Source organism: Daucus carota, chromosome 5 (assembly GCF_001625215.2).
Source record: "Daucus carota subsp. sativus chromosome 5, DH1 v3.0, whole genome shotgun sequence".
Taxonomy (NCBI): Eukaryota; Viridiplantae; Streptophyta; class Magnoliopsida; order Apiales; family Apiaceae; genus Daucus; species Daucus carota.
Window position 1 is genome coordinate 33,209,922 of NC_030385.2, and position 22,531 is coordinate 33,232,452.

Sequence of the window (22,531 nt, forward strand, 5' to 3'; positions counted from 1 at the left end):
TACAGAAAATAAAACTATCTAAAGCAAATGAGAAAAAGAGTCAACAAACTCATAATTAAAATATAATATAAATATTAAAGAATAAGGAAAGTAAAATAAAACTAATTTAAAATAAATCTTTAAAAATCTACACCAAAGAGATAGTGAGATCTCTTTGGTTAGATACCTAATAAAATAATACATAATAGAATTTAAATCTCAACGGATAAAATCAAAAAATATTAAAATTTTAATAAGAAAGTATAATTGAAAACTGAAAACATATCAAACCATATCTATTTGGATATAAGACAAAATTTTGGCAAACAAATGTATCCTGATAAATCATATAAAATACTAACTAAAAATGGATAACAAAAAAGAAAGGAGGAATAAATTGAGATAAATCAGCATTAAAACCACGATTTGTTACCCAATTCATCAAATAACAATCAATTTTTATAAAACTGAAGCATAAATCATGCACAATATAAGTCAAAAATATTTTTCGGTCAATCTTGAAAACAACATGCATTGAAGAATAATTAAAATTAATAAAGCTAAAACGTAAATCCAGCCTAAATATTATACAAAGATATCATGAGTTACCACCATCGAGTTACCACCACCGATGACCGCCGTGAACCATCATGGACTAGGTTTTGGAGAAGAAAAATATAATTTGGTATTCACCAACATATAATTTGGTATTCACCAATAGCCATAGAGGTACAAAACCACAAAGGGTACATCAAATCATATCAAGGGCCCCATGAATATAATTCAGGTACATAACATTGAAATTGATCAAGAAACTAACATAACAAATTGCATATAACTATAATACTTGTTTAAGGACGGGAGAGCCAAAAGAAGTCTGAACAATGAAACGAAATTGAGATTTCCATCAACCCCTGTAATACCTGTTTAATCGGGTCTGAACAAAAATTAATTGACAGAGAAAAGAGAAGATCACCTGTTATAACTCCAAGAGATTGAAGGGTGATTCAGCGGGTACATAACAGAGAAAAGGGTTTGTTATACCCACTCTTTCTAATCTATCCCCCTGGGAACTCTTCTATCGGACATGCTCTTTAAATCACTAAATCACGAAGATAATGCAACGAATCCGGTTTCAGAAAGGAAAGCGCGTTGATTGTGCCTTAATTGAGGGCGGTAATTGTGCCTCGTTAATTATGCCTCTTTATTGAGGGCGTAAATTGTGCCTCAATTATTGAGGGCGTAATTTGTGCCTATTTATTGAGGGCGTTAATTGGGCCTTATTTGAGGGCGTTAATTGTGTCTTAATTAAGGATATTAATATTTTATTATGATGCCTTAATTAAGAGCTTAATTGTCTCAATCATGAGTTATCATGATTGTGCGAATATTTTGATGTAATCTATTAAATATATCGACTTATATTCTTTTTGTTTATGTTGTTTTATTTTCAGGATTCTTGGAAGAAGGCCGGTTTTCTTTTCGGACATTAAAGTTTTATTGTCTAAATTTCCCCGGTCATCTTGCATGTCCAACGGTTAGATAATAAGTTTTCTTGAATGAAAGAATTATTACGGTGAATTGCCGATTCTCGTTGAGATTTATTCTCATTTTCAAAAAAAAAAATAAAATAAAATAAAATAAAATAAGAGGCTTAAGATGGTGCTTCAAGATGCACATTGCATAATGTTAAAATTAAAAAACAGATGAACGGCAATAAAGAAGTGCGATGAGAGTTCTAACAAACGATAGAGAGATTTTCAAATATATGTACATTTTTTGTCACCACGGTCTCAAACCACCAATTGATATGATAAAACAAAGGATGTATAACTCATCCGATTTTGACAAGAATTCATAGCTAGTTAAGTTGCAGTTCCTATTGCACATTCTGTTCATTTGCAGAATAGAATTGTAATGACATTGATCAAGTCCCTGCCTTGGACTCTTATCAGATTCTTAAGATTAACTGTTGGTTTGAAGTGCAACTAAGGATGCATAGACACCATCTTTGATGTTCATCAAGCTCTCATGCTTTCCTTTCTCTACAATGACTCCATTCTTCACCACAGCGATCACATCCGCACCTCGGATAGTAGATAACCTATGTGCCACCACTACTGTGGTCCGATGCACCATCACACCATCTAATGCATTCTGAACCACTCTCTCGGATTCAGCATCTAGAGCACTAGTGGCCTCGTCTAGAAGCAGTATCTTGGGATTTTTTACTATAGCACGTGCAATGGCCACACGCTGCTTTTGTCCACCAGATAGCTGTATCCCTCTCTCCCCTACTACAGTATCATAACCCTGTAATTGCATCATATGAAGGTTGATTAATGAGGTATTTTGTCTTAAAACAGGTCTAGTTTGACTGGTTGATATGGAATACTAGAGATTATATTACAGAGATATGCATTAATGCCTGGTATTTTAATAACTGTAATATTCTAGGTAAAGAATTTAACATTAGGAACCGCTTTATTTAATTTCATTATTTAACCTTCAGTTATAACACCTTCAGATGTGCTCATCACTAAGGAATATGAGATATTTCAGGATGCAAAGGGTACTTTACTCTGTTGTTAAAATTTATGCAAAGGGTACTTTATGCTAGAAGAGTACTCGAGGATATAAGTAGCGCATGATATTACAAATCAATTAGTTAAAAAATAGTAACTTATACTCATATAGCTTCTCTAACCTGTTGTAACCCACAAATGAAATCGTGGGCATTAGCCAACCTCGACGCATTTATTATCTCTGCTTCAGTTGCACCTCCTTCCTTTCCATAAGCAATGTTAGCTCGAATTGTCTCATTAAACAATGCTGGCTCTTGACTCACAAGTCCCATTTGTTGCCTTAGCCACTTCAATTGGAATTTTTGTATCTCAATCCCATCAAGCAAAATATGACCTGAATTCGGCTCATAAAATCTCTGCAGCAACGAGATCACAGTTGATTTGCCGCTTCCACTTTCTCCAACCAGGGCAACAGTCTACAACAATAACCACAAGACATAAAAAATTTAGAGTTGTGTACTCCAGTAAATATAGTAACACTCAGCCACTACCTTCTAGATATGTATAAACATTTAGAGATGAGAAATGATAGGCCTACCTTGCCACTATGAATTTTTAAGCAGAGGTCTCGGAAAATTTGAACGTCTGGTCTCGTTGGATAAGTAAAATTAATATTTCGTAGCTCAATGTTTCCCTTAACATTGTCGAGCGTCATCCCTGACTCGTCACATGGATCTATCTTTGATTTTCGGTCTAAAATTGAGAAGATAGAAGTAGTGGCATTACTGGCTTTGCTTTTATCTGCTGCAAAAGAACCCGACTGAGAAATTCCAGTAGCTGCCATGGTCAGTGCAAAGAAAACCTGAAAGATAAAAAAATTCTCAGAATAATTGAATCCTACATAAAAAACAATAACAACATGTGGAATTGTGTACTTAACACGAAAAACATTCGTAAATGTTGTTTTTCCATCCTGAACAAGCCGGGCTCCAGCATAAAAAGTAGTTGCATGGACACAAAATAGAAAGGTAAAGGATATCCCCACTCCACACCCAGTAATTAATCCTTGCTTTATCCCTGCTCCAAGAGGAGCTTGACATTTCCTTCTGTAGAGGTCCATAACTTTCTCTTCAGCACCGAAAGAAGCAACAGTTCTGATACTCCCAACTGCATCATTGGCAACTTGACTTGCTTCCTCGTACATCAGCTGCAGACATTTGAGATCTTAATGATATAAGTAAATAGATACAATATAGATCTCGCAACTTGCTAAAACAGTTCTTAATAAATTGGTATCTATTAACAACATTTTTCTCTACATCTATTTAGGTATGGTTTATATTTAAACAATTATCTAATTGTAAGATGTGGTTTATAGTTAAAACAGTGACACACCAGTTGCAGTATATATGATTATGAGTTGAAGTACAAACCTTTGAATCTGCCCCAAAACCTTTCCTAAATTTGACTTGAATATATTCATTAACTCCTACAAAAGGTAGCAAAGCAAAGAAAACAAGTGCCAACTGCCAACATGCTGTAAAAGCGATAACCAGACCAGCAACCGCTGTTGCTGCATCTTGAACGATCTGTGCAAGTGTGTCTCCAACTAAAGCACTCACTGTGGCGGCATCTGCATAAAGCCTAGCACTGATAGCTCCACTAGAATTCTCATGTTCATCAAACCAGCCTACCTCCATCCTAACCACTTTATCAAAGCACATAGATCTGATCCTTCTTACTAACTTACTCCCAGCCACCGCAAAAAAGTATGACCTTGCTGGAAACACTAAGACTGTTGCCACTCCAAGGCCTACAAACACTAGTGACCAAAACTTTGAATCCTTCCTCAGCTCATGCGGTGGCTCATAGAATGTTTTTATCATGCCAGATATCAAAATGCCAAAGATCGGCAATATGGTACCACCAATGATAGCAAATACGGATCCTAGCATCAAAACTGGTACCTCAGGCTTATTGAGATGAGCAAGCCTACGAAGTGGTACTTTCTTGGATTTATCAGATTTTTGCTGGATAGGAGCTTGAGGCTCTCCAATTGTGATCTCAGGAGCAGTAAGTCCCGTTGGTAGACGGAATGAGACAGATAGTGATCGCCGGCTGCTATTCCCTACAGTAGATGATCCTTGACTTAAAGAACGCTGGTATGACATTCGTTGACTCAGTTGTCTACCGGAAAGAGTAATGTCTGATGTGTCTTCTGTATCTATGCTTTCATTGTTCACATCTTGAACAAGTAGAAGCTGAGAGTACGCTCCTTCAGGGTTCTTTAGTAAATTAGAATGTGATCCTGATGAATAACAGTTCAATTTATCAACAAACTTTATTACAATAATAAATATTATTTTCATCAGGCAATTTTGCACATCAAATAAAATGCACTAGTGTGATCACTCCAATTACATATTATATCTGCAAGATACACTACCTTTTTCAATCACCTTTCCGTTGTGAATCACTGCAATCATATCGGCATTCCTTACTGTGCTTAAGCGATGCGCCACTATGACAGTCGTTCTGTTAGCCATTATCCTGTCTAATGCCTCTTGCACAATTCTCTCTGATTCTGCATCAAGTGCACTTGTTGCTTCATCTAGAAGTAAAATCCGTGGGTCCTTTAATATTGCTCTGGCGATAGCAACTCTTTGCTTTTGCCCACCTGAAAGCTGAGTTCCATGTTCACCAACCATGGTGTCTAGTCCCTGAATATTTCTTAAAGTCAAGCAACAATATGCAGCACTATATTTGCAATATGAGGAAAGAGGGAAACAATAAAAGAGAAGCCAAAATATTAACTATGGCTTTTGTTCATAAAGATGGGGAAAATATCAAATGGCAAACAATATAAATAAATCAGACAATGATTTCAGTGGATGAAAACCTGAGGAAGATTATTAATAAATTTGCTAGCGTTTGCTATCTCAGCTGCTGCTTTTATTTCTTCAGTAGTTGCACCATCTTTACCGTATGCTATGTTTTCTCTAATGGTGGCTGCAAACAGTACAGGTTCTTGACTGACAAGACTTATTTTACCTCTGATCCACTTCAGCTGGAACTCCTTGAGATTAGTTCCATCTATAAGAACTTCACCAGCTTGTGGATCATAGAATCTCTCTATCAGACTGATAACTGTAGACTTCCCACTTCCACTCTGTCCAACCAAAGCCGTCGTAGTGCCATTAGGAATGAAAAGAGAGAATCCACTAAAGATCTGCTCATCTCTTCTAGCTGGATATGTAAAGAAGACATCTCTCAACTCCACATCTCCACATATATCATCAAACTTCTTTCCCCTAGTATCATATGCATCTATTTCTGGCTTTCTATTTATAGTTTCAAACATTTTGAATGCTGCAGCTTTGCCTGCTGCAAATGCACTCACACAGGGCGAAGCCTGTCCTAGGGACCTGACAATGTTTATTGCAAACAAGAGTTCAGCAAATATTATAAAAATAATCTATGGAACTTAATGTAGTTTTAGCGCACTTCTAGGAGTATAAAGTATAACATTTCACTTGTTTAACAACATTTAAAAAGATAATCTTTCTAAGAAGCAAGTAGTATACAAGCTTTAGGAATCATATGAAAGTATCAGTGGTGCAACTCACGTGGAGCCAAACAGCACGCCAAGAATAACATTGAATACGTCGCCACCAGTATAACCTTTTTCCAGTATCATCTTTGCACCAAACCATACAGCTAAAGCATAATTGTAGAATAAAATAGAGATAACTACACCAAAACCAATTCCAGTAATCAAGCCTTCTTTTACACGTAACTTATATACACTTGCAAGAGAGTTGCTGAAATTGACCAGTGCTTGTCTTTCCCCAGTGAATGATGCAACCTAGACAGGTATCAGAATTGTAGTAACAATAAGTAAAGCTCTCTCAACAATTAACCAAAACTACTCTTAGCACTGCATATAAATAAAGTTGTGCAGTTCAGTCTAAACATGTTTAGTCCCAGTCAAGACCCGCAGAGCAGAAATGACATACTGTTCGAATTGAACCAATTGTCTGTTCAACTATTGTCGCAGCTTTTGCATAAGCAGTTTGTTCCCGTACAGCTATCTTAGAGATGAAAAGTGACATAATTCCAGCACCTAATACAAGGAGAGGAATGGCAGACAGCATGACAAGTGTGAGAAGCCATCCTTTAGTGAAAGCTATGGAAAAGCCTGCGATGAATGTCGTGAACAGTTGTGCACATCTACCAACCTAGCAAAAACAAGACATAAGAAAAAGGAAAAAAGACTCGATCATGAAACTATCATAGTTTTAGTTGTGGTACCTTCTCGCCCATAGCATCTTGTATGAGAATGGTATCACCAGACATTCTAGCAATGACTTCTCCTGTATTCGTTTCAACATCAAAGAAAGTGACATCTTGTCTCAGAATATTTTTGAGATAGAGGCTTCTTATCCGTGCAGCCTGTCTCTCTCCTGTGACAATCCAGCAAGACATCTCTGACAAACACATAAAAAGGAACATTCGATTATCAAACTTATTAAAGGGCAATCCAACTACACATCCGCTTCTAAATATATGAAGTTGAGAAAACTTACGGAAGAATACTCCCACACCTGCCCCTATTCCCAGATACACATATTTCAGCGATACCTAAACGCGCAACCAACTTAAACATTAAGATTCAACCAAAAATTTGTACTAAGCTAAATATACTGCACATGTAACCGATACAAGTAGATCCTAAATACCTTGGAAACTTCATGGACCACGTTGCTGGTATATTGGTTTTTACCAAAAGCATCAGTCATTTCTCCTACGAGAATAGTCATGAGAGGATTACATAAGCCATGAGCAACAGCACCAATTGTACCAAGAATCATCAATATCACATCTGTGGAATCTGCAAAAGAGAAAAGCTTGTAAAAAGGGACTGCACCCCCACTCTTTTTTTCCTTTCCTATACTAGAATTCTCATGATTCTCAGAGTTCCTGTCAGCTTCTTGGCTTCTTGATGCAGTTGCTGTATTCATCTTAAAATTTCCGATATTGAACCCGAAAAATTCAGGAACTTATCTTATCAAAAGTTGAAGGGAATACAGTACAAGAATTTGCAAAACCAGAAGGTGAATAGACTATATGAGTAAGTAATAATGGTCTAACAGAAAAGAAGGTGAAACAAATGTTAGAAAAAAAAATTCAAAGTAAAGAATTAGGAATTAGCCAAAGAAACAAGTAAGAAAACATCCAAAATTCACATTTATGGTTACCATCTTTCAACTAATACCCATCACTTCTAAACAAATTAATACATGCAGACAGATTAGAGTACTGCTCTCCCAACCAATTATTCATACTTTCCTTCTCTGAATCTCCGATTCATTATTTGACATTTCAAAACTTTCAAAAACAAGTTAATTTAAGAGTATCATTTATGGGTATTCTTTTTTCATTCATTTAAGATTCATTGTCTAAAAATCCGGAGTTATGCCTGTATGACTTTCGGTTAGGTAATAAACTTTCTTGAAATAAAGAAATCCCGGATGCGATTTATTGTATTTCGATACAATTCATCTACGAATATGTAGACCTTACAAAAATAAAATGTAACTATTTTTTATATAAAAATCAATATCGCCATCTACATTCACCCACACTTCAACACATGTCGATTAGATATTGATAAGTCTCATCATTTCAACCATTTTTCTATCGTTTTCCTAATGTTTTATACATTTTTTTCAATCTCCGTGTCGAACAAACAGGAGAGAGAGCACTTCTGTTCATCACAGTGTTGAGTTCAAAATATTGACTTTCTCCTGTAGCTTCTCTCTTTTACATTCTACTAAAAAATTGGGTGTCCAAGGATAAATATTAAAAGAACATTACTATTACGAGGATCATAAAAATGCAGAAAATTAAAATGCTTTACTACGCGGGACACAAATGAAACCTTGCCCAAGATGAACTGATTCAGTAAGGAATTTGTTCCACTGTCCTTGAGCTCCCCAGCACGCACAACCTAAAAAATTCATCAAAATTTATAAAATTCATTAGTTTTTAGTAACAAAAATTAAAATCGTTATCAAAATTCATAGCACCTGTAGTGTGAAGATAAAAGGCAGCATCCTAGTCAGCACGATAAGAGAGAGTAGAATGAAAGATTATCCTGAAAAACATGGATGTTCGTCAGCGGAGAAGATAGTCAAAGTTATTGCGGACGTGAGGCGGTTCCATACTTCCATTACATTGCATCGCACATTTACGCAAATTGACAAGTATATCAGGACTCACAAGCCATTAAACTGGTTAAGAAACACGTAGAAGTCTCGAAACAAACCCAACTCAAAGAGTCAAATATATTTATAATAATATAATTTATTTATTTTTATTATTTAATACATTTTATTTTTTAGAAATATCATTAATATTATAAATATTATGACTTATAAAACATATCATATTATTTTTCATACAAAAGTCAAATTAAATTCATTTTGATTTTAAAAAATATTCTATATATCGCTTTTAATTTTAATATATTTAAAATAAATTACGAAAAAAAGGAAAAGGAAAAGATACTATAAAAGGAGGAAAAGAGAATGATACATACAAACCCTAATACTCCCTTGTTCTCTGTATCTTCGATTCCGATCTTCACACAATCTGCATTATCATCACCAACATGGCGTCCGCGCTCCCGCGCCCAACGAGAGTCAAAAACAAGACTCCCGCGCCGATCCAAATCACCGCCGAGCAAATCCTCCGAGACGCTCGCGAGCTGCAAGAACCGGAGATCCGACCGCCCAAACAGAAGATCACAGACTCAACCGAGCTCTCCGATTATCGTCTCCGTAAGCGAAAAGAATTCTCCGAGGAGTCCAAGGATTTTAATCGGGCGCGGTCGGTGTGTGAGCGCGCGTTGGATCTCGATTATCGAGATCACACAATGTGGCTTAAGTATGCTGATATGGAGATGAAGAATAAGTTTATTAAGCATGCTAGGAATGTTTGGGATAGGGCGGTTACGGTGTTACCGAGAGTTGATCAGTTGTGGTATAAGTATATTCATATGGAGGAGATGTTGGGGAATGTGGCGGTCGCGAGGCAGATTTTCGAGAGGTGGATGAGTTGGGAGCCGGATTCGCAGGCTTGGTTGATGTATATTAAGTTTGAATTGAGGTATAATGAGATAGGGAGAGCCAGAGGGGTTTTTGAGAGGTTCGTTGAGTGTAGACCGGAGGTGAATGCGTGGATTAGATTTGCCAGGTTTGAGATGAAGAATGGGGATATTGGGAGGGCGAGGAGTGTTTATGAGCGGGCGGTTGATAAGTTGGGGGATGATGAGGAGGCAGAGAGTTTGTTTGTTGCGTTTGCAGAGTTTGAGGAGAAGTGTAATGAGACGGAGAGGGCGAGGGTTATATATAAGTATGCGCTTGATCATATGCCAGGAAGGGGGGAGGATTTGTATAGGAAGTTTGTGGCGTTTGAGAAGCGGTATGGTGATAGGGAAGGGATTGAGGATGCGATTGTTGGGAAGAGGAGGTTTCAGTATGAGGATGAAGTGAGGAAGAATCCGTTGAATTATGATTCTTGGTTTGATTATATCAGGTTGGAGGAGAGTGTTGGGAACAAGGACAGGATTAGGGAGGTCTATGAACGTGCCACTGCTAATATTCCTCCGGCTGAAGAGAAGCGTTATTGGCAGCGTTATATATACCTTTGGATTAATTATGCCTTGTATGAGGAACTTGATGCACAGGACGTGGAGCGAAGCAAAGATGTTTATAGGGAGTGTATCAAGTTGATTCCTCATAATCAGTTTTCCTTTGCAAAAGTCTGGTTGCTGGCTGCCCAGTTTGAGATAAGGCAATTAAATCTTGAAGGTGCTCGGTTGATACTTGGACAAGCTATTGGGAGGGCCCCTAAAGACAAGATATTTAAAAAGTACATTGAAATTGAGCTTCAACTCGGCAACATAGACCGATGCAGAAAGCTGTATGAAAAGTACTTGGTGTGGTCACCAGAAAATTGCTATGCTTGGAGCAAGTATGCGGAGTTGGAAAGATCTTTAAGTGAAACAGACAGAGCTAGAGCCATTTTGGAGCTGGCAATTGCTCAACCTGCACTGGATATGCCAGAGTTGTTATGGAAGGCATACATTGACTTTGAGATATCTGAGGGCGAATTTGAAAAAACGAGACGACTGTATGAGAGACTTCTTGAGCGTACAAAGCACTTGAAGGTGTGGATCAGCTTTGCAAAATTTGAGGCATCTGCTATGATAGAGAATCAGGATCCTGAATTGCCTGAAGATGAAACCAAGCAGTCACAGCAGCTTCAGTGCCTCGAGAATGCCAGAAAGGTTTTTGAGAGTGCTATCAACTACTTCAGGACATCTGCTCCTGACCTGAAAGAGGAAAGAGCCATGTTGCTAGAAGAATGGTTAAACCTGGAGAGCAGTATTGGCGAGCTTGGGGATGTAAGTTTGGTGCGTGCAAAGATGCCGAAAAAATTCAAGAAGCGGAGGCTTATCGACACCGAGGATGGTCCTGCTGGTCACGAGGAGTACATCGACTACATCTTCCCTGAAGAAGCACAAGCCCCAAATATGAAGTTTTTAGATGCTGCTTACAAGTGGAAAAAGCAAAAGACGGCCAGCAACCAATACTGAAATTTTCTAGCCACTACCTATTTTTACATAACATTAGTCATTTATTTTATATTAATGAATGGAAAATTCATTTTCCTCCTCTCTTTTTTATCTTTTTCCTCCTTCAAACAGGTAGTTAGATTTAAATCTATTATTAGTAAAATAATAATAGGGAACAGAAATATAGATTATCATTGGAGTTAACACTAAAACTAAATTTCTAAAATAGAAATCACGAGGACTCACTAGGGCTCATTGTTTTATATTATTAATAGGTAATGAGATAGGTGGACTTGCTATTGAGGGAGACATAAACGATTTTGAGAAATTTGAAGAAGGTATATTATATATGTAAATTTAATTTTGCATTTCATTGGCCTGAAATTGATAGTTTAACCTTCATGTGCAATTGAATTAATGTGTGGTTTTGATATATCTTTCACCAAAGGAGTTTGCTCAAGCTAATACTATAGACCTGGACATGAAATGGTAACATATTCTGTACTGCCTATGCTTATTTACTGTTCTTGGATTCACTGCCTTTGCTTTGCTTATTCACTGCCTTTGTTTAGTTTATTGGATTTAGTTATGTTAAATCTGTTTTGGGGTCTGTTCTGCCATCTAGATATGGTATTATTCATATTAAGTTAACTGTGTAATTCTATTTCATAATTGCTGCAAGGTGGTTTAATGTATATGTTGCTCTCTAGTTGTTGCTGCAAGAATGTATATGTTGCTCTGCTTTGTATATATGCTCTGATGCTTTGTATATAGGCCATATAATCTTGACGAATCCACTGAACCCTGAAATGAGTGACTATGGAAATGTTGCCAGGTCGTGTGATATTTGGATTGCTGATTGCCAGAAGTTCTTGCATAGCTAGGTTCATTTATATATCAGTATAATTGGATTTGCTAAATCTTGATTTAGCAGTATAATTGTAAAGCAAGCTTTACAAATCAATTTCATTATAGAATGGTCTGTGCTCTAAATCTGGTGTCATGGATTAACACATCCTTTTTTTTGTTTTTTAAATGCAGATGAGTTTCTGAAATGTCATGGATTGGTGAAGGGACCAGAGGAGTTGTTTTGGCCAGTAGTATTGATGTTTTCAGTTTCATTATAGAATGGTCTGTGCTCTGAATCTGGTGTCATGGATTAACACATCTTTTTTTTGTTTTTTAAATGCAGATGAGTTTCTGAAATGTCATGGATTGGTGAAGACTGAAGAGGATCAGAGGAGTTGTTTTGGCCAGTAGTATTGATGCTTTCAGTTTCTTTCATTAAGTATTTAACATTTAAGTGTAAAAGACTTGAGTCTAATTGTGTATGGCTACTGTATCTGTATGCTTAATGCTTGAAGCCTACTGTTATGCTATTTGCAACTGCCAGAATTTACATTGAGCCTTGAGGGACCAGATTTTATGCATTTTTTTAATTTGTTTTTGAAGTTTTTTTTTATATATAAAGTTCGGTTTTAACCGAACCGAACCGAAAAAACCGAAGTAATTTCGGTTCGGTTCGGTTTGAATAATAACTACGGTTCGGTTTCAAAAAATATGAAAGTTCGGTTTTCGGTTATTTCGGTTCGGTTTTTGACCGAACCGACCGTTTGCTCAGCTCTGCTAATACCTTTTATTATAACTTTTCAGTTCTCTCTAGTCTCTAGTATATTTTTTCTGTTAAACTTTGAATTTAATAACACATTTGTTTTCACTATGATATTAAATAATATACAACTATCGATGTATGTAACTTATTTGTGTTATGTACACATCACATTACGCTGGTGAATATTAATTTATAAGGTTAACGGAACATTCAATCTCCCAATTATCTAATAGAAACTTTAATAATTATTTAAACATCATATCTATTCTATATTTTCCGTCCATTTTTCCTGAGTTTGATCTTGTAAGAGCAAGTCCAACGATGTCTTAAATGGATTTCCTAAGTTAAAATATAGGGCAAATGGATGAAATATGTACTCCAACAATGTCCCAGTGGTGCCTTAAACCACTAGGACATCCAACAAGTGCCTCATTTTTGGGCACTTCTAAGCATGTCCTAAACTAATTTTCTCATTAAAATATTAACTTTCCACCATTTCAATGCATCTCTCTCCTCTTACTTTTTCACTTCCCTCCAATTCTAATTCAAATAAATTATTAGTTTAATAATAAGGGCACACATATAAGGCATATTGTTGGAGTTCATGTATCAAAAAGGGGTTAAATATCAAACAACTCACTAAACTGGCCTTTATGTATCAAATGACTCACCTATCTCAAAATGGACTCATTTAACTCATTAATTAGAGATTAAGTCTCAATCCGTTAAATAGGTTAACTGACGTCAAGTCTCCATACCAAAAAACTTTGCCTTGTATATGACTAGACTCTTAACGTGGCTAAGAAAACGAAGAGACAGAAATAGTATTTTCTTGAGTAGTGCTGAAACTCTAAACCTAAACAATTGTTCCTTCTTGTACCCAAATCATTCTTATACCCAAATCATGGCCATACTATTTTAGCTTGGAATCAACACTTGAAATCAAGAAAGGAGAGTTGCCTTATTCTTTGATCAGGTGTAAATATATATGGCATGTAGAAATTTTATTTCTTTTTTTTTTCATATTGATATATATATCACTGATTTATGTTCTTGTTTAACAGGATGCAAAGCAAAATGAATATATATGTGCATCATCACGGAGAGCTTAATTATGATGGTATCAACTGCTATAATGGAGGTATTGTTGACGTTATTCCAAAATTTGATACTGATTTGCTAAGTTTTCGGGACTTGTTAGAATTCGCCAGAGATTACAAATATGATCTTAATAGTTTAGTCTATTATCAGTATGATGGTCATAGTTTTGCAGAGGGTGTTATGCTTTTGTACGATGATGACTCTGTTAGATGTATGGTCACTAAATGTGAAGCTTATGGTGAGATACACTTGTTTGTGGATCATTCAGGACTAGATCCCTTAATTAACGCAAAATTTTCTAAAACCCAAAGCACTAATGCCAGAGAAGAAGAGAATTTTGACGAGGGAGATTCATATAGTGAGGGAGATGATGAGAAAAATGACCATGATCATGAATCTTACCAAAATTCAGAGTTTAGGGAATCTGATTTTGATAGCGAGGATATTTGGTCAGAATGTGATTCAAGCGAAGATGAGAATATGAAGACAGGTTATGTGGGGCCTCCTGTAAAAAAAAAAGAAGAGAATAAAATCAAAAATTTATAAACCTAACAATACTGAAAGGATCAAATTAAGTATTGGAATGCAGTTTGTTACAATGGAAGAATTTAGGATGGTAATGAGAGATTATGCACTTAAAGAGAGAAGAGCTATAATATTTGTAACTAATGATCCTGTAAGGTGTCAAGTTAAGTGTGAAAATGGGTGTCCATTCCATGTATGGGTTACCAAATTACAAGATTCTGGTGCAGTGGAAATAAGGGCATTACGCGACGATCATTTATGCACAAAACCTTACAAAAATAGACTTGCAAGTGTCAAGTACTTGACTGATATTTATGGCGAAAGGTTAAGAAAAAACCCACAATGGAAGATTAAAGATATGATCGACACTGTGAGAGAGGATTTAGAAATAGAGGTGCCTAGAATTGTAAAGATATGATCGACACTGTGAGAGAGGATTTAGATATGATCGACTGAGTTATGTAACTTGAAACTTCTTATTATTACTAGCAAGGATTGTAAAGATTTTAATGAACTTTTTAACTAGTAAGGATTTTATTGTTGTATTTTGGTTATCTTAGTTTTTTCACTTTTTATGCAAGCGTATTAAAATCTGATATGTATGATTGTTTTCAAGTTTAGGGTGGTCATAGTTAAACATTGTGTTCAATACATGATGTAGAAGTTGAACATCTTGTGGGCAACATGCTTAATTAAGTGCTTAACATATCATGTTCCCCTGACACTGATACAATGTATTCAGTTTATATGGTTGATATTTTACCCGTTCTGTTGTTTCTGTTTATTTGATTTTCCTATCTACTGATCCCCTCATGGTGGTACCCCTTTCCAAAGTAAGCCAGCTGACTATTGAAGCTAAAGCAAGATACTGATCTATTAGTGGCAGTAAACCATTGTATTCATGTCATGAGAGTATAATAATCAATTCTGTGAATTGAAATTTTACATTAAAAAATTTAGACTCCTGATTACTTTGAGAGTTTTCAAGCAACTATTTGTATTTTTACTCTTCGAGTAGTGAATTCTTGATTTTGTGGTTTAGAGAAACGATTTTTTATATCAGCCTGATATTTCTACTGTACGGGCATAGATTCTTGTGAAATTAAGATCAAACTGGAATTTTTGTACCCTGGTTGAATGTTTGGTAGATATCTTGAATGATTTCTTAAAATATGTTTTACCATTATGTAGGGAAGATATTACTCACGAAGCGGAGACGGAAAAAATTTACAGAGCTTATTACTCTGACAAGCTTGGGACGTCCATAATTGTCATGAAACCAAGTTACGAGATCTTATTAAATCTGGCGGACTCTTGTTTACAGGAGCAAAGGATGGTGAAGGAGTGAGTACAAGTAATTTTGCAGAGTGGTAAATAGCCCATCTGGCGATTACTAAGTTGACTGGGCTAACGTTGTTAACTTATGTTAACGGAATGAGATTTTACATGTGTTTAATGAGTTAAATGAGTCCACTTTGAGATGAATGAGTTATTTGATACCTAAAGTTCAGTTTGATGAGTTGTTTGATATTTAACCCTATCAAAAAGATGTCCTAAATTGCTAGGACATTATTTTTTATTATATTTATAGGGCACTTGTTAGGACACTGTTGGACTTGCTCTAATGTTCAAATATTATAGAAAGATAATATATATTATTAATATACTATTTTATTATTTTTTTTCATTAAGCCTCATTCCGAGATTCGCCTAAATTTCTTCAGCCGGTCCTCCTCGGCAAGTAGGAGGTAATGCTTGTGAAGATCATCAGCAGTCTTATTGCCGCCAAACATGCTTGCTATCACCTTCCAATGATCCATCGTCACTTCCTCAACTGTAACTAATGCACTCTCAAACTTCTCGTTCTCCTCCCAAGTCCATCCTTCCAACCAAGCACTACTCATATTCGGGGATTCTTGGTTGGATATTTGGCAGAGAGAAAACGTATGGGATACAACATATTATTACCAGTTTACCACATGCCCTCTGCAAATCTTCTTATAGGTGTATTGTGCTTTTTTTATTTTTTTTTGGGTATGACTGGGGGAATGGTGGTAAAGATTGGGCATTCATCCTCCTAAATCTTGAATTTCCATAAACAACAAATCAATCACTTCGATTCTGTTCAAGAACTCAAAGGGTTTTAAAAAAAGAAACTCAACGGGCTTATCAAGCTAATTGAAACCCATGGGCTCTCACAAGTGTAAATAAGATATCTATTTAGGAACTCCGTATTAAAAAAGTTAAAAGGAAAAATAAATTTACTGGGGTGACAAAAAAAATCAAGAATATGCAAAATTTAATTCTTATCGATGATATAAGCAAAATCCAGCATGAACTTGCTCAACAGCAAGCATTGTGCTCATGTTTTACAACTTACAACATGTGGTGGCCTAAACAGAACACAAAGTTAGGCTTATATAAATCATTTCTTATGTAAAAGAAAAACTACTACATTCTAAACACATCCAACTGATTATACATAAATAATCAAAATGTCATTAGAAAAAAAAAATTGTTCACATCACTGTTTACAGCCAAAAGATGCCAGAGCATTCATTTCTTGTTGTAAAAGAAGAGCGTCAATAAAGAAATCCAGATTCTCTCCCTCCATTACATCTTGGATGGAATGGTGTGTGATACCAACACGGTGATCTGTGACACGTCCTTGTGGGAAGTTATATGTACGGATACGTTCAGATCTATCTCCACTGCCAATCTATTCAAACAAACAAATGAAAAGACTGTAAACTGCTTTGGTATTATGTGGCAATTGTGAAAAATATGAATCTAAGTTGCATTAATATCTACATAGAAAGTCTGGTATACCTGCGCCATACGAAGTTTGGACCGATTAAGGGAAGCTCTTGATCTCTCCAACTCATATAGCTTTGCACACAGTACCTTGAGTGCTTTGGCTTTATTCTAGGGAAAATGTATATGTATATACATTAGATGGGAAAGAGTAGAGCAACAAAACCATCAACGCACTCCATGTGCACTATGCAAAGTCTAATATAAAGCGAAATATTGTGATATTTTTAAGACGTAACAATACATTGGCCATGTACATAACAGCATGTCAATTATTAACACACGTCATTCAAGTCGAACACCAATCACTTCTGCTGTTCTGCATGACTATATAGTGGTCTAAATGAATAAGATTTCAGATAAGGTACCAGATTGTGGAATAGGCAGCAAACATGTGAGGTTACAAGGTGGACGTATGCAGGGAGAAGGCACCAATATTATTACAAAGTATATAACTCAGTAGCCAAGTTTTTTAAAAAGTAAAATCACTAATATTGAAAGATCCATGCAAATACAATATCATTAATCACCCTTAGTCCTTAGAGTACAGCACTATACCAGCCACTGTTGACACTACTATTATCGATGGTCAGAGCAAATCAGATGAAATAAGCAGAGTATAGTTATATCTCTGTTGGTGCTTTACTTGGTCAATGGTTCATATCCGCAGAATCTAGTTTCAGATCATAAAATATAAACAAAACCTCATATATATCATGATGCTTTATGCAAATTGTTTTTTTATAAATTTGACCAATAGACCGAATCTTATGTAATAATCAGTATCACCTTAAAGTTGGAATGACAGAAGACATTGAACCACATACGGTATAAATTATCATTGTGAAATATATAGTTAGAGACATCAGTTGTGTAGGAGGACAGAAGGGTTAAGGCTTTTAAGGAGTAGAAGTTCTTGCAAGTTGCAAAATTTAATAAATTACCATATGTTGGGACCGTTCATCTTGAATTGCAACCGTCATCCCTGATGGAAGGTGGGTTATCCTAACAGCACTGTTTGTAGTATTTGCATGCTGACCACCTGAACCACCAGATCTATATGTATCAATTCTTAGGTCTTCGGTCTTTAAATGTACATCTACCTGCAAGGAGTTAGATCGGGTCAAATAGTCTTCTTGAACTAACACTGATGCCCCGTACAAAATTCGTAAGAACAAAGAGTGGCCAAGACAAAATTGTTGAAGATGTGTGTATATATATATATATATATATATAGAAATATATATAGAAACCTCGTCTGCCTGAGGGAGGATGGCAACTGAAACTGCGCTAGTGTGTACACGCCCAGATTTCTCTGTTGCTGGAACTCGCTGCAAGAGAGCATCTGTCAAGTTTTAATCTAAACACACACACACACACACACACACATATAATCTGCATTCAGAGATGAAGATAAGTTGGGGGTAGAGGGGGACGAAACAGCAAAGACGCTCAATTTTGAGGGGCAACAAACCTGCACTCTGTGTATTCCACTTTCAAATTTAAGTTTTCCATATACATCAGCACCAGAAATTGCTGCACTAGCTTCCTGGTTAAGGTTAGTATGTTAGAGAACCTCATGAGTCATAATGCAAATAAAGGTGAAGGCAATATCTATGATGTACACAAAAACCTGAACTTACACTAAGGTGTCAAGGGTAATTGTATTAAAATGCAGAATGTACCTTGAAACCCTTAAGATCAGAGTCAGTAATATCTACAACTTCAAACTTCCAACCACTCTTTTGCGAGTATCTTTCATACCTGAATTATTTAGACATTCATGGAAGTAGCTTAAATGAGGGAATGATAATATTTCTGAAAATTCCCAATAGTATCAACTCTCACATTTTAAATATGTCCATTGCAAACAGAGAAGCCTCTTCCCCTCCCGTTCCTGGGGCAAATAATAAATAATTACAACTTTACCAACTACAGCTTACAGCCCAAGAGCAAGGGTATTGAACAGACTAGGACATAGTGCCAGTTATATTTCTCACCTGCCCTCACTTCCAAAATACAATCACGTTCATCAGCATCATCCTTCGGCAATAATGACTTTAAGAGAACATTCTGCAGTCTTTTCTCTTCTTCCATCGACTGACCAAGTTCTTCCATAACCATGTCCTGCATAGACTTATCTTCTTGACATTCACTTTTGAGCATCTTCAAATCCTCGATTTCCTGCAAAGCAATATACAAGCAAGAAAAGTTTTAAACTAAGGACAAGAACTGCCAAAAGCAAAAGATGTTACATGAGTATGTAAGTAGTGTTATAAAATAATGACAACCACTTCAACAAAAAAAGGTGAGATTACAAATATTCAATCTCCTGTAAAATAGAAAACAGAATCATCAGGTGGCTAACTTACATATATTATGAAGATCCTGATAAAACTACAGTGATGAAATGAATGTAACAGAAGAAACTGATGAGATGATGAAACCTAAAAAAAAAAAAAATCTTTACTGAAGGGATGCGAGACATTACAAGAATACAGGTACTGGTCATTCATGATTATTTAAGTATAATCATTGTTGTAAGGTGCTCGACTAGTCATGGAGTTATTACTCGAATACAGGTATTGGCGCCATTATACTATAATTAACAAGTATAATCATTGTTGTCAAGTGCTCCACTAGTCACAGACCAGTCGTATTTTTGGAACCGACTGGTTCAATCAACTCTAAACTTGAAGGAAAGCCGGTCGAATTGGCGATCGTGATGTCAAGTTGTCGGGCCAACTGAAATAGTACTTTAGTTTTTAGCATTATTGTAACATTAATTACTATTCTTTTTAATAAAATTATAACAGCTTCTATATGCATACATTATACACTTATGTATCTTATAATTTTATATACACTATACGCTTATTTAACATACAATCTTTTTACATAATTATAGATTTAGTAACCACGCGCTTGTCTTCAAACACCAAAGAAGATAATATGACTACAATGATCGTGAACCAAAATAAGATATACAATAAACAAACACATGCGAGTGAGAGAGAAACAGTTTTATGGCAAGTAAAGTAATAATCTACTAATTCAGATACAAATAGAATTCAACAACATTTGAGTTGAAAGTGGTGTAAGCAGTAGAATACCTTCTGTTTAGCCCTCAACTCGTTAATGAGATCCATTGAGGCGCTAAGCTTACGAAGTTCCTTGTTAGCCTTTATACACTCGTGCGGTAAGGCTTCTGGCTGTCTTTAATTAAAACCAAGTTAAGTAAACATCAAACCTCATCTAATGACATAAAAGACTGTTAACACATACAACACAGGACTGTGCGAAAATGAGAGCCACACAAAACGATAACTGGCGATTTATAGGGAAAACTGGTAATTAAGATAAATATTACTTATCACGATATAAATACAAATCAGCAACAATTACAGCTAATACTAAACGGAACAATAAGGTGTTTGTTACCTGACTAATGAGGCCCTGGAGATAATCACTTCGGTGTTGAATAGCGGAAAGCTTATGCTCCATTATGTTCACCAGATCGCTAGAAAATTGAGGATGCAATTCTGTTTCATTTCAAGGTTCTTTTCAAAGTCATCATCATAACAAAATGGAATAGTTACATATGAGATATTAAGGTATAGAGCTAGGGTTTTAGGGTTAAAAGAGAAGGAATGAATTGGAGCGAGAGAAGAGAGAATTACCAGTGGAGTATGAAGAAGATAAACAAAACTTGTGTGTAGATTGGTGGTGCCGTATTGATTTGATGATGTTGCGAGAACGAAGAAGCATATCTCGAATCCCCATTCTTGGTAGAGGATGCAACACAGCAATTGATACAGAACCCTCTTTTGTGTTTCTTCCGGTTTCGAATCAATATACTGCACTGTATTTATTAATCGGTAGGGTTCCGACTCGATTCCAATCGGATTCTTTGAATTCTGACCAACTCTACGGATTCGGATAAAATTTATATATAATTTTATATTTAATATATTATAAATTTTTAAATAATCTTAATGATTGTAATAAAAACAAGTTAGAATAAAATTAATGAGTTAGATTCAACGGAGACCACATTTTTTTGGGGTGTAGGCCCTGACAGTCACATTAATTAATAATATGGCCTTAATAGTCACGTTGGGTTAAGATGACCCTCAATGTCACACCAAAACGCTACTTAATATCCCGTTTATACAAAACGTCACTTCGGTAAACGTCTTCAATTTTTTTTTGAACAAGTTGACATTCAATCTAGTGGGCTGGGCTTTTTTCGAATTACAAACGTCAATTAAAGTCACGTTCAACTTCTAAACGTGACTTAATCTCACGTTTATGTCTTTTTTTATTTTTTTTTTAAAATCTCAAAAATCTCTCAACGTAAATTTAAGTGACGTTTTTTCTTAAAAACACAGCTTTAACCCACGTTTTACTTCTAAAACGCAACTTAAACTTGAGTTTTGAATATTATTTTTTTAAAATTAATTTTATTTCAAGATAAATAAAATATTCTAAAACCCAAATATGAATCCTAAAATATTAAAAATTATTAATCAATATTTTTAAGATTAAATTTTTAATTTGGTTCCTCGGCTTTAGGGTCATCGGTCCTAAAGTCTCGCATTAATTAGGGTTAAGGCTGCCCTACACCCTCAATCCTAAACCCTAACCGTCGGTCAATTTAATATACAGTACGAATTAATTATTCTGCAACCCAAACCTAAACCCTAAATGTTAACGGTTGTAAATTTATTTATTCCGCCGACGTCTCGGCTTCAGGGCCTTCGGTCCTTCAACCTCGCTTAATTAGGGTTTAGGCTTGAGGGAGTAGGGCCTAACGGCCCTACACCCTCAATCCTAAACCCTAACCGTCGGCCAATTTAATATACAGTACGAATTAATTATTCTAAAACCCAAACCTCTCAAACCCTAACCGTCAGTCGATTTAATTTCAAGTATAAATAAATCATTTAAAAAACCCAAAATGTGAACCGTAAAATGATAACAATTATTAATGTCCAAGTCTTTTTTGTTTATAAACTAAGTTGCTAACGTAACTTCTTGTTACATTTTGCATGTGCACAAAAGTAAATCCGGTAAACGTCAATGCGTGCTCCGTTTGATGTGTTACAGTAAACGCCACTTTAAGTGGAGTTTTGAAGTGACTGTGAGGGCCTTTTTTCTAAACAGTGACATTTGGGGCATTATATACTCAAATTGTGCCTCTCAGGGCCTTTTCTCATTTTTTTGGAGACCTGAAAACCACCAATGTTCTGCAAGTAAAATATTTCATTAAAACATTGCAAATCGTATAGTTTTGCAAATCATATTCTACAAAATCATTATTTCATCTAAGAT

The 22,531-nt window shown here is 35.7% G+C and overlaps 3 protein-coding genes and 1 long non-coding RNA gene across 7 annotated transcripts; 2 read left to right on the forward strand and 2 right to left on the reverse strand.

Moving 5' to 3' along the window:
- Window positions 1-1,765: 1,765 nt before the first annotated feature.
- LOC108220950 (ABC transporter B family member 4) lies at window positions 1,766-8,731 on the reverse strand. 3 transcript variants are annotated; one of them, XM_017394847.2, is made up of 14 exons: window positions 8,594-8,730; window positions 8,446-8,514; window positions 7,244-7,395; window positions 7,091-7,145; window positions 6,816-6,991; window positions 6,521-6,742; window positions 6,131-6,369; window positions 5,404-5,929; window positions 4,951-5,224; window positions 3,938-4,812; window positions 3,445-3,711; window positions 3,103-3,366; window positions 2,687-2,980; window positions 1,766-2,292 (listed from the first exon to the last, which is right to left on the reverse strand). In XM_017394847.2, the coding sequence occupies exons 3-14, from the start codon at window positions 7,373-7,375 to the stop codon at window positions 1,945-1,947; spliced, it is 3,672 nt and encodes a 1,223-aa protein (XP_017250336.1). In that variant the 5' UTR covers window positions 7,376-7,395; window positions 8,446-8,514; window positions 8,594-8,730; the 3' UTR covers window positions 1,766-1,944. The 3 variants fall into 3 exon arrangements, with proteins under 3 accessions (XP_017250336.1, XP_063949519.1, XP_063949518.1); XM_064093449.1 differs by having other exon boundaries at window positions 7,244-8,514; XM_064093448.1 differs by having other exon boundaries at window positions 6,816-7,145; window positions 7,244-8,514; window positions 8,594-8,731.
- Window positions 8,732-9,098: 367 nt separating this feature from the next.
- Window positions 9,099-11,247, forward strand: LOC108220755 (uncharacterized). Its single transcript, XM_017394606.2, has one exon. It carries the CDS (start codon window positions 9,178-9,180, stop codon window positions 11,164-11,166), a length of 1,989 nt encoding a protein of 662 aa, XP_017250095.1. The 5' UTR covers window positions 9,099-9,177; the 3' UTR covers window positions 11,167-11,247.
- Window positions 11,248-13,593: 2,346 nt separating this feature from the next.
- Window positions 13,594-15,713, forward strand: LOC108222489 (uncharacterized). Its single transcript, XR_001806978.2, has 3 exons — window positions 13,594-13,733; window positions 13,822-13,898; window positions 15,575-15,713. It is a non-coding gene; the product is annotated as an uncharacterized LOC108222489 (long non-coding RNA).
- A 961-nt stretch (window positions 15,714-16,674) lies between these two features.
- Window positions 16,675-21,173, reverse strand: LOC108220268 (peptide chain release factor 1, mitochondrial). 2 transcript variants are annotated; one of them, XM_017393990.2, is made up of 11 exons: window positions 20,878-21,173; window positions 20,639-20,739; window positions 20,311-20,409; window positions 19,198-19,381; window positions 19,046-19,094; window positions 18,883-18,961; window positions 18,672-18,746; window positions 18,451-18,528; window positions 18,142-18,300; window positions 17,213-17,308; window positions 16,675-17,102 (listed from the first exon to the last, which is right to left on the reverse strand). In XM_017393990.2, exons 1-11 carry the CDS (start codon window positions 20,978-20,980, stop codon window positions 16,908-16,910), a joined length of 1,218 nt encoding a protein of 405 aa, XP_017249479.1. In that variant the 5' UTR covers window positions 20,981-21,173; the 3' UTR covers window positions 16,675-16,907. The 2 variants fall into 2 exon arrangements, with proteins under 2 accessions (XP_017249479.1, XP_063950677.1); XM_064094607.1 differs by having other exon boundaries at window positions 20,639-20,757; window positions 20,878-21,018.
- Between the last annotated feature and the right edge of the window lie 1,358 nt (window positions 21,174-22,531).

What these genes read in the sequence shown, in the direction of transcription:
- LOC108220950 (XM_064093448.1), bottom strand. Translation starts at nt 7,525, where the DNA reads ATGAATACAGCAACTGCATCAAGAAGCCAAGAAGCTGACAGGAACTCT. An exon ending in GGCGTGCTGTTTGGCTCCAC is followed by an intron (nt 5,930 to 6,130) that starts GTGAGTTGCACC and finishes AAACATTGTCAG; the next exon opens with GTCCCTAGGACAGGCTTCGC. An exon ending in TAAAAATTCATAGTGGCAAG is followed by an intron (nt 2,981 to 3,102) that starts GTAGGCCTATCA and finishes TTATTGTTGTAG; the next exon opens with ACTGTTGCCCTGGTTGGAGA.
- LOC108220755 (XM_017394606.2), top strand. Translation starts at nt 9,178, where the DNA reads ATGGCGTCCGCGCTCCCGCGCCCAACGAGAGTCAAAAACAAGACTCCC.
- LOC108220268 (XM_017393990.2), bottom strand. Translation starts at nt 20,980, where the DNA reads ATGGGGATTCGAGATATGCTTCTTCGTTCTCGCAACATCATCAAATCA. An exon ending in AGTTGAGGGCTAAACAGAAG is followed by an intron (nt 19,382 to 20,310) that starts GTATTCTACTGC and finishes ATTGCTTTGCAG; the next exon opens with GAAATCGAGGATTTGAAGAT. An exon ending in TCCTCCCTCAGGCAGACGAG is followed by an intron (nt 18,301 to 18,450) that starts GTTTCTATATAT and finishes AACTCCTTGCAG; the next exon opens with GTAGATGTACATTTAAAGAC.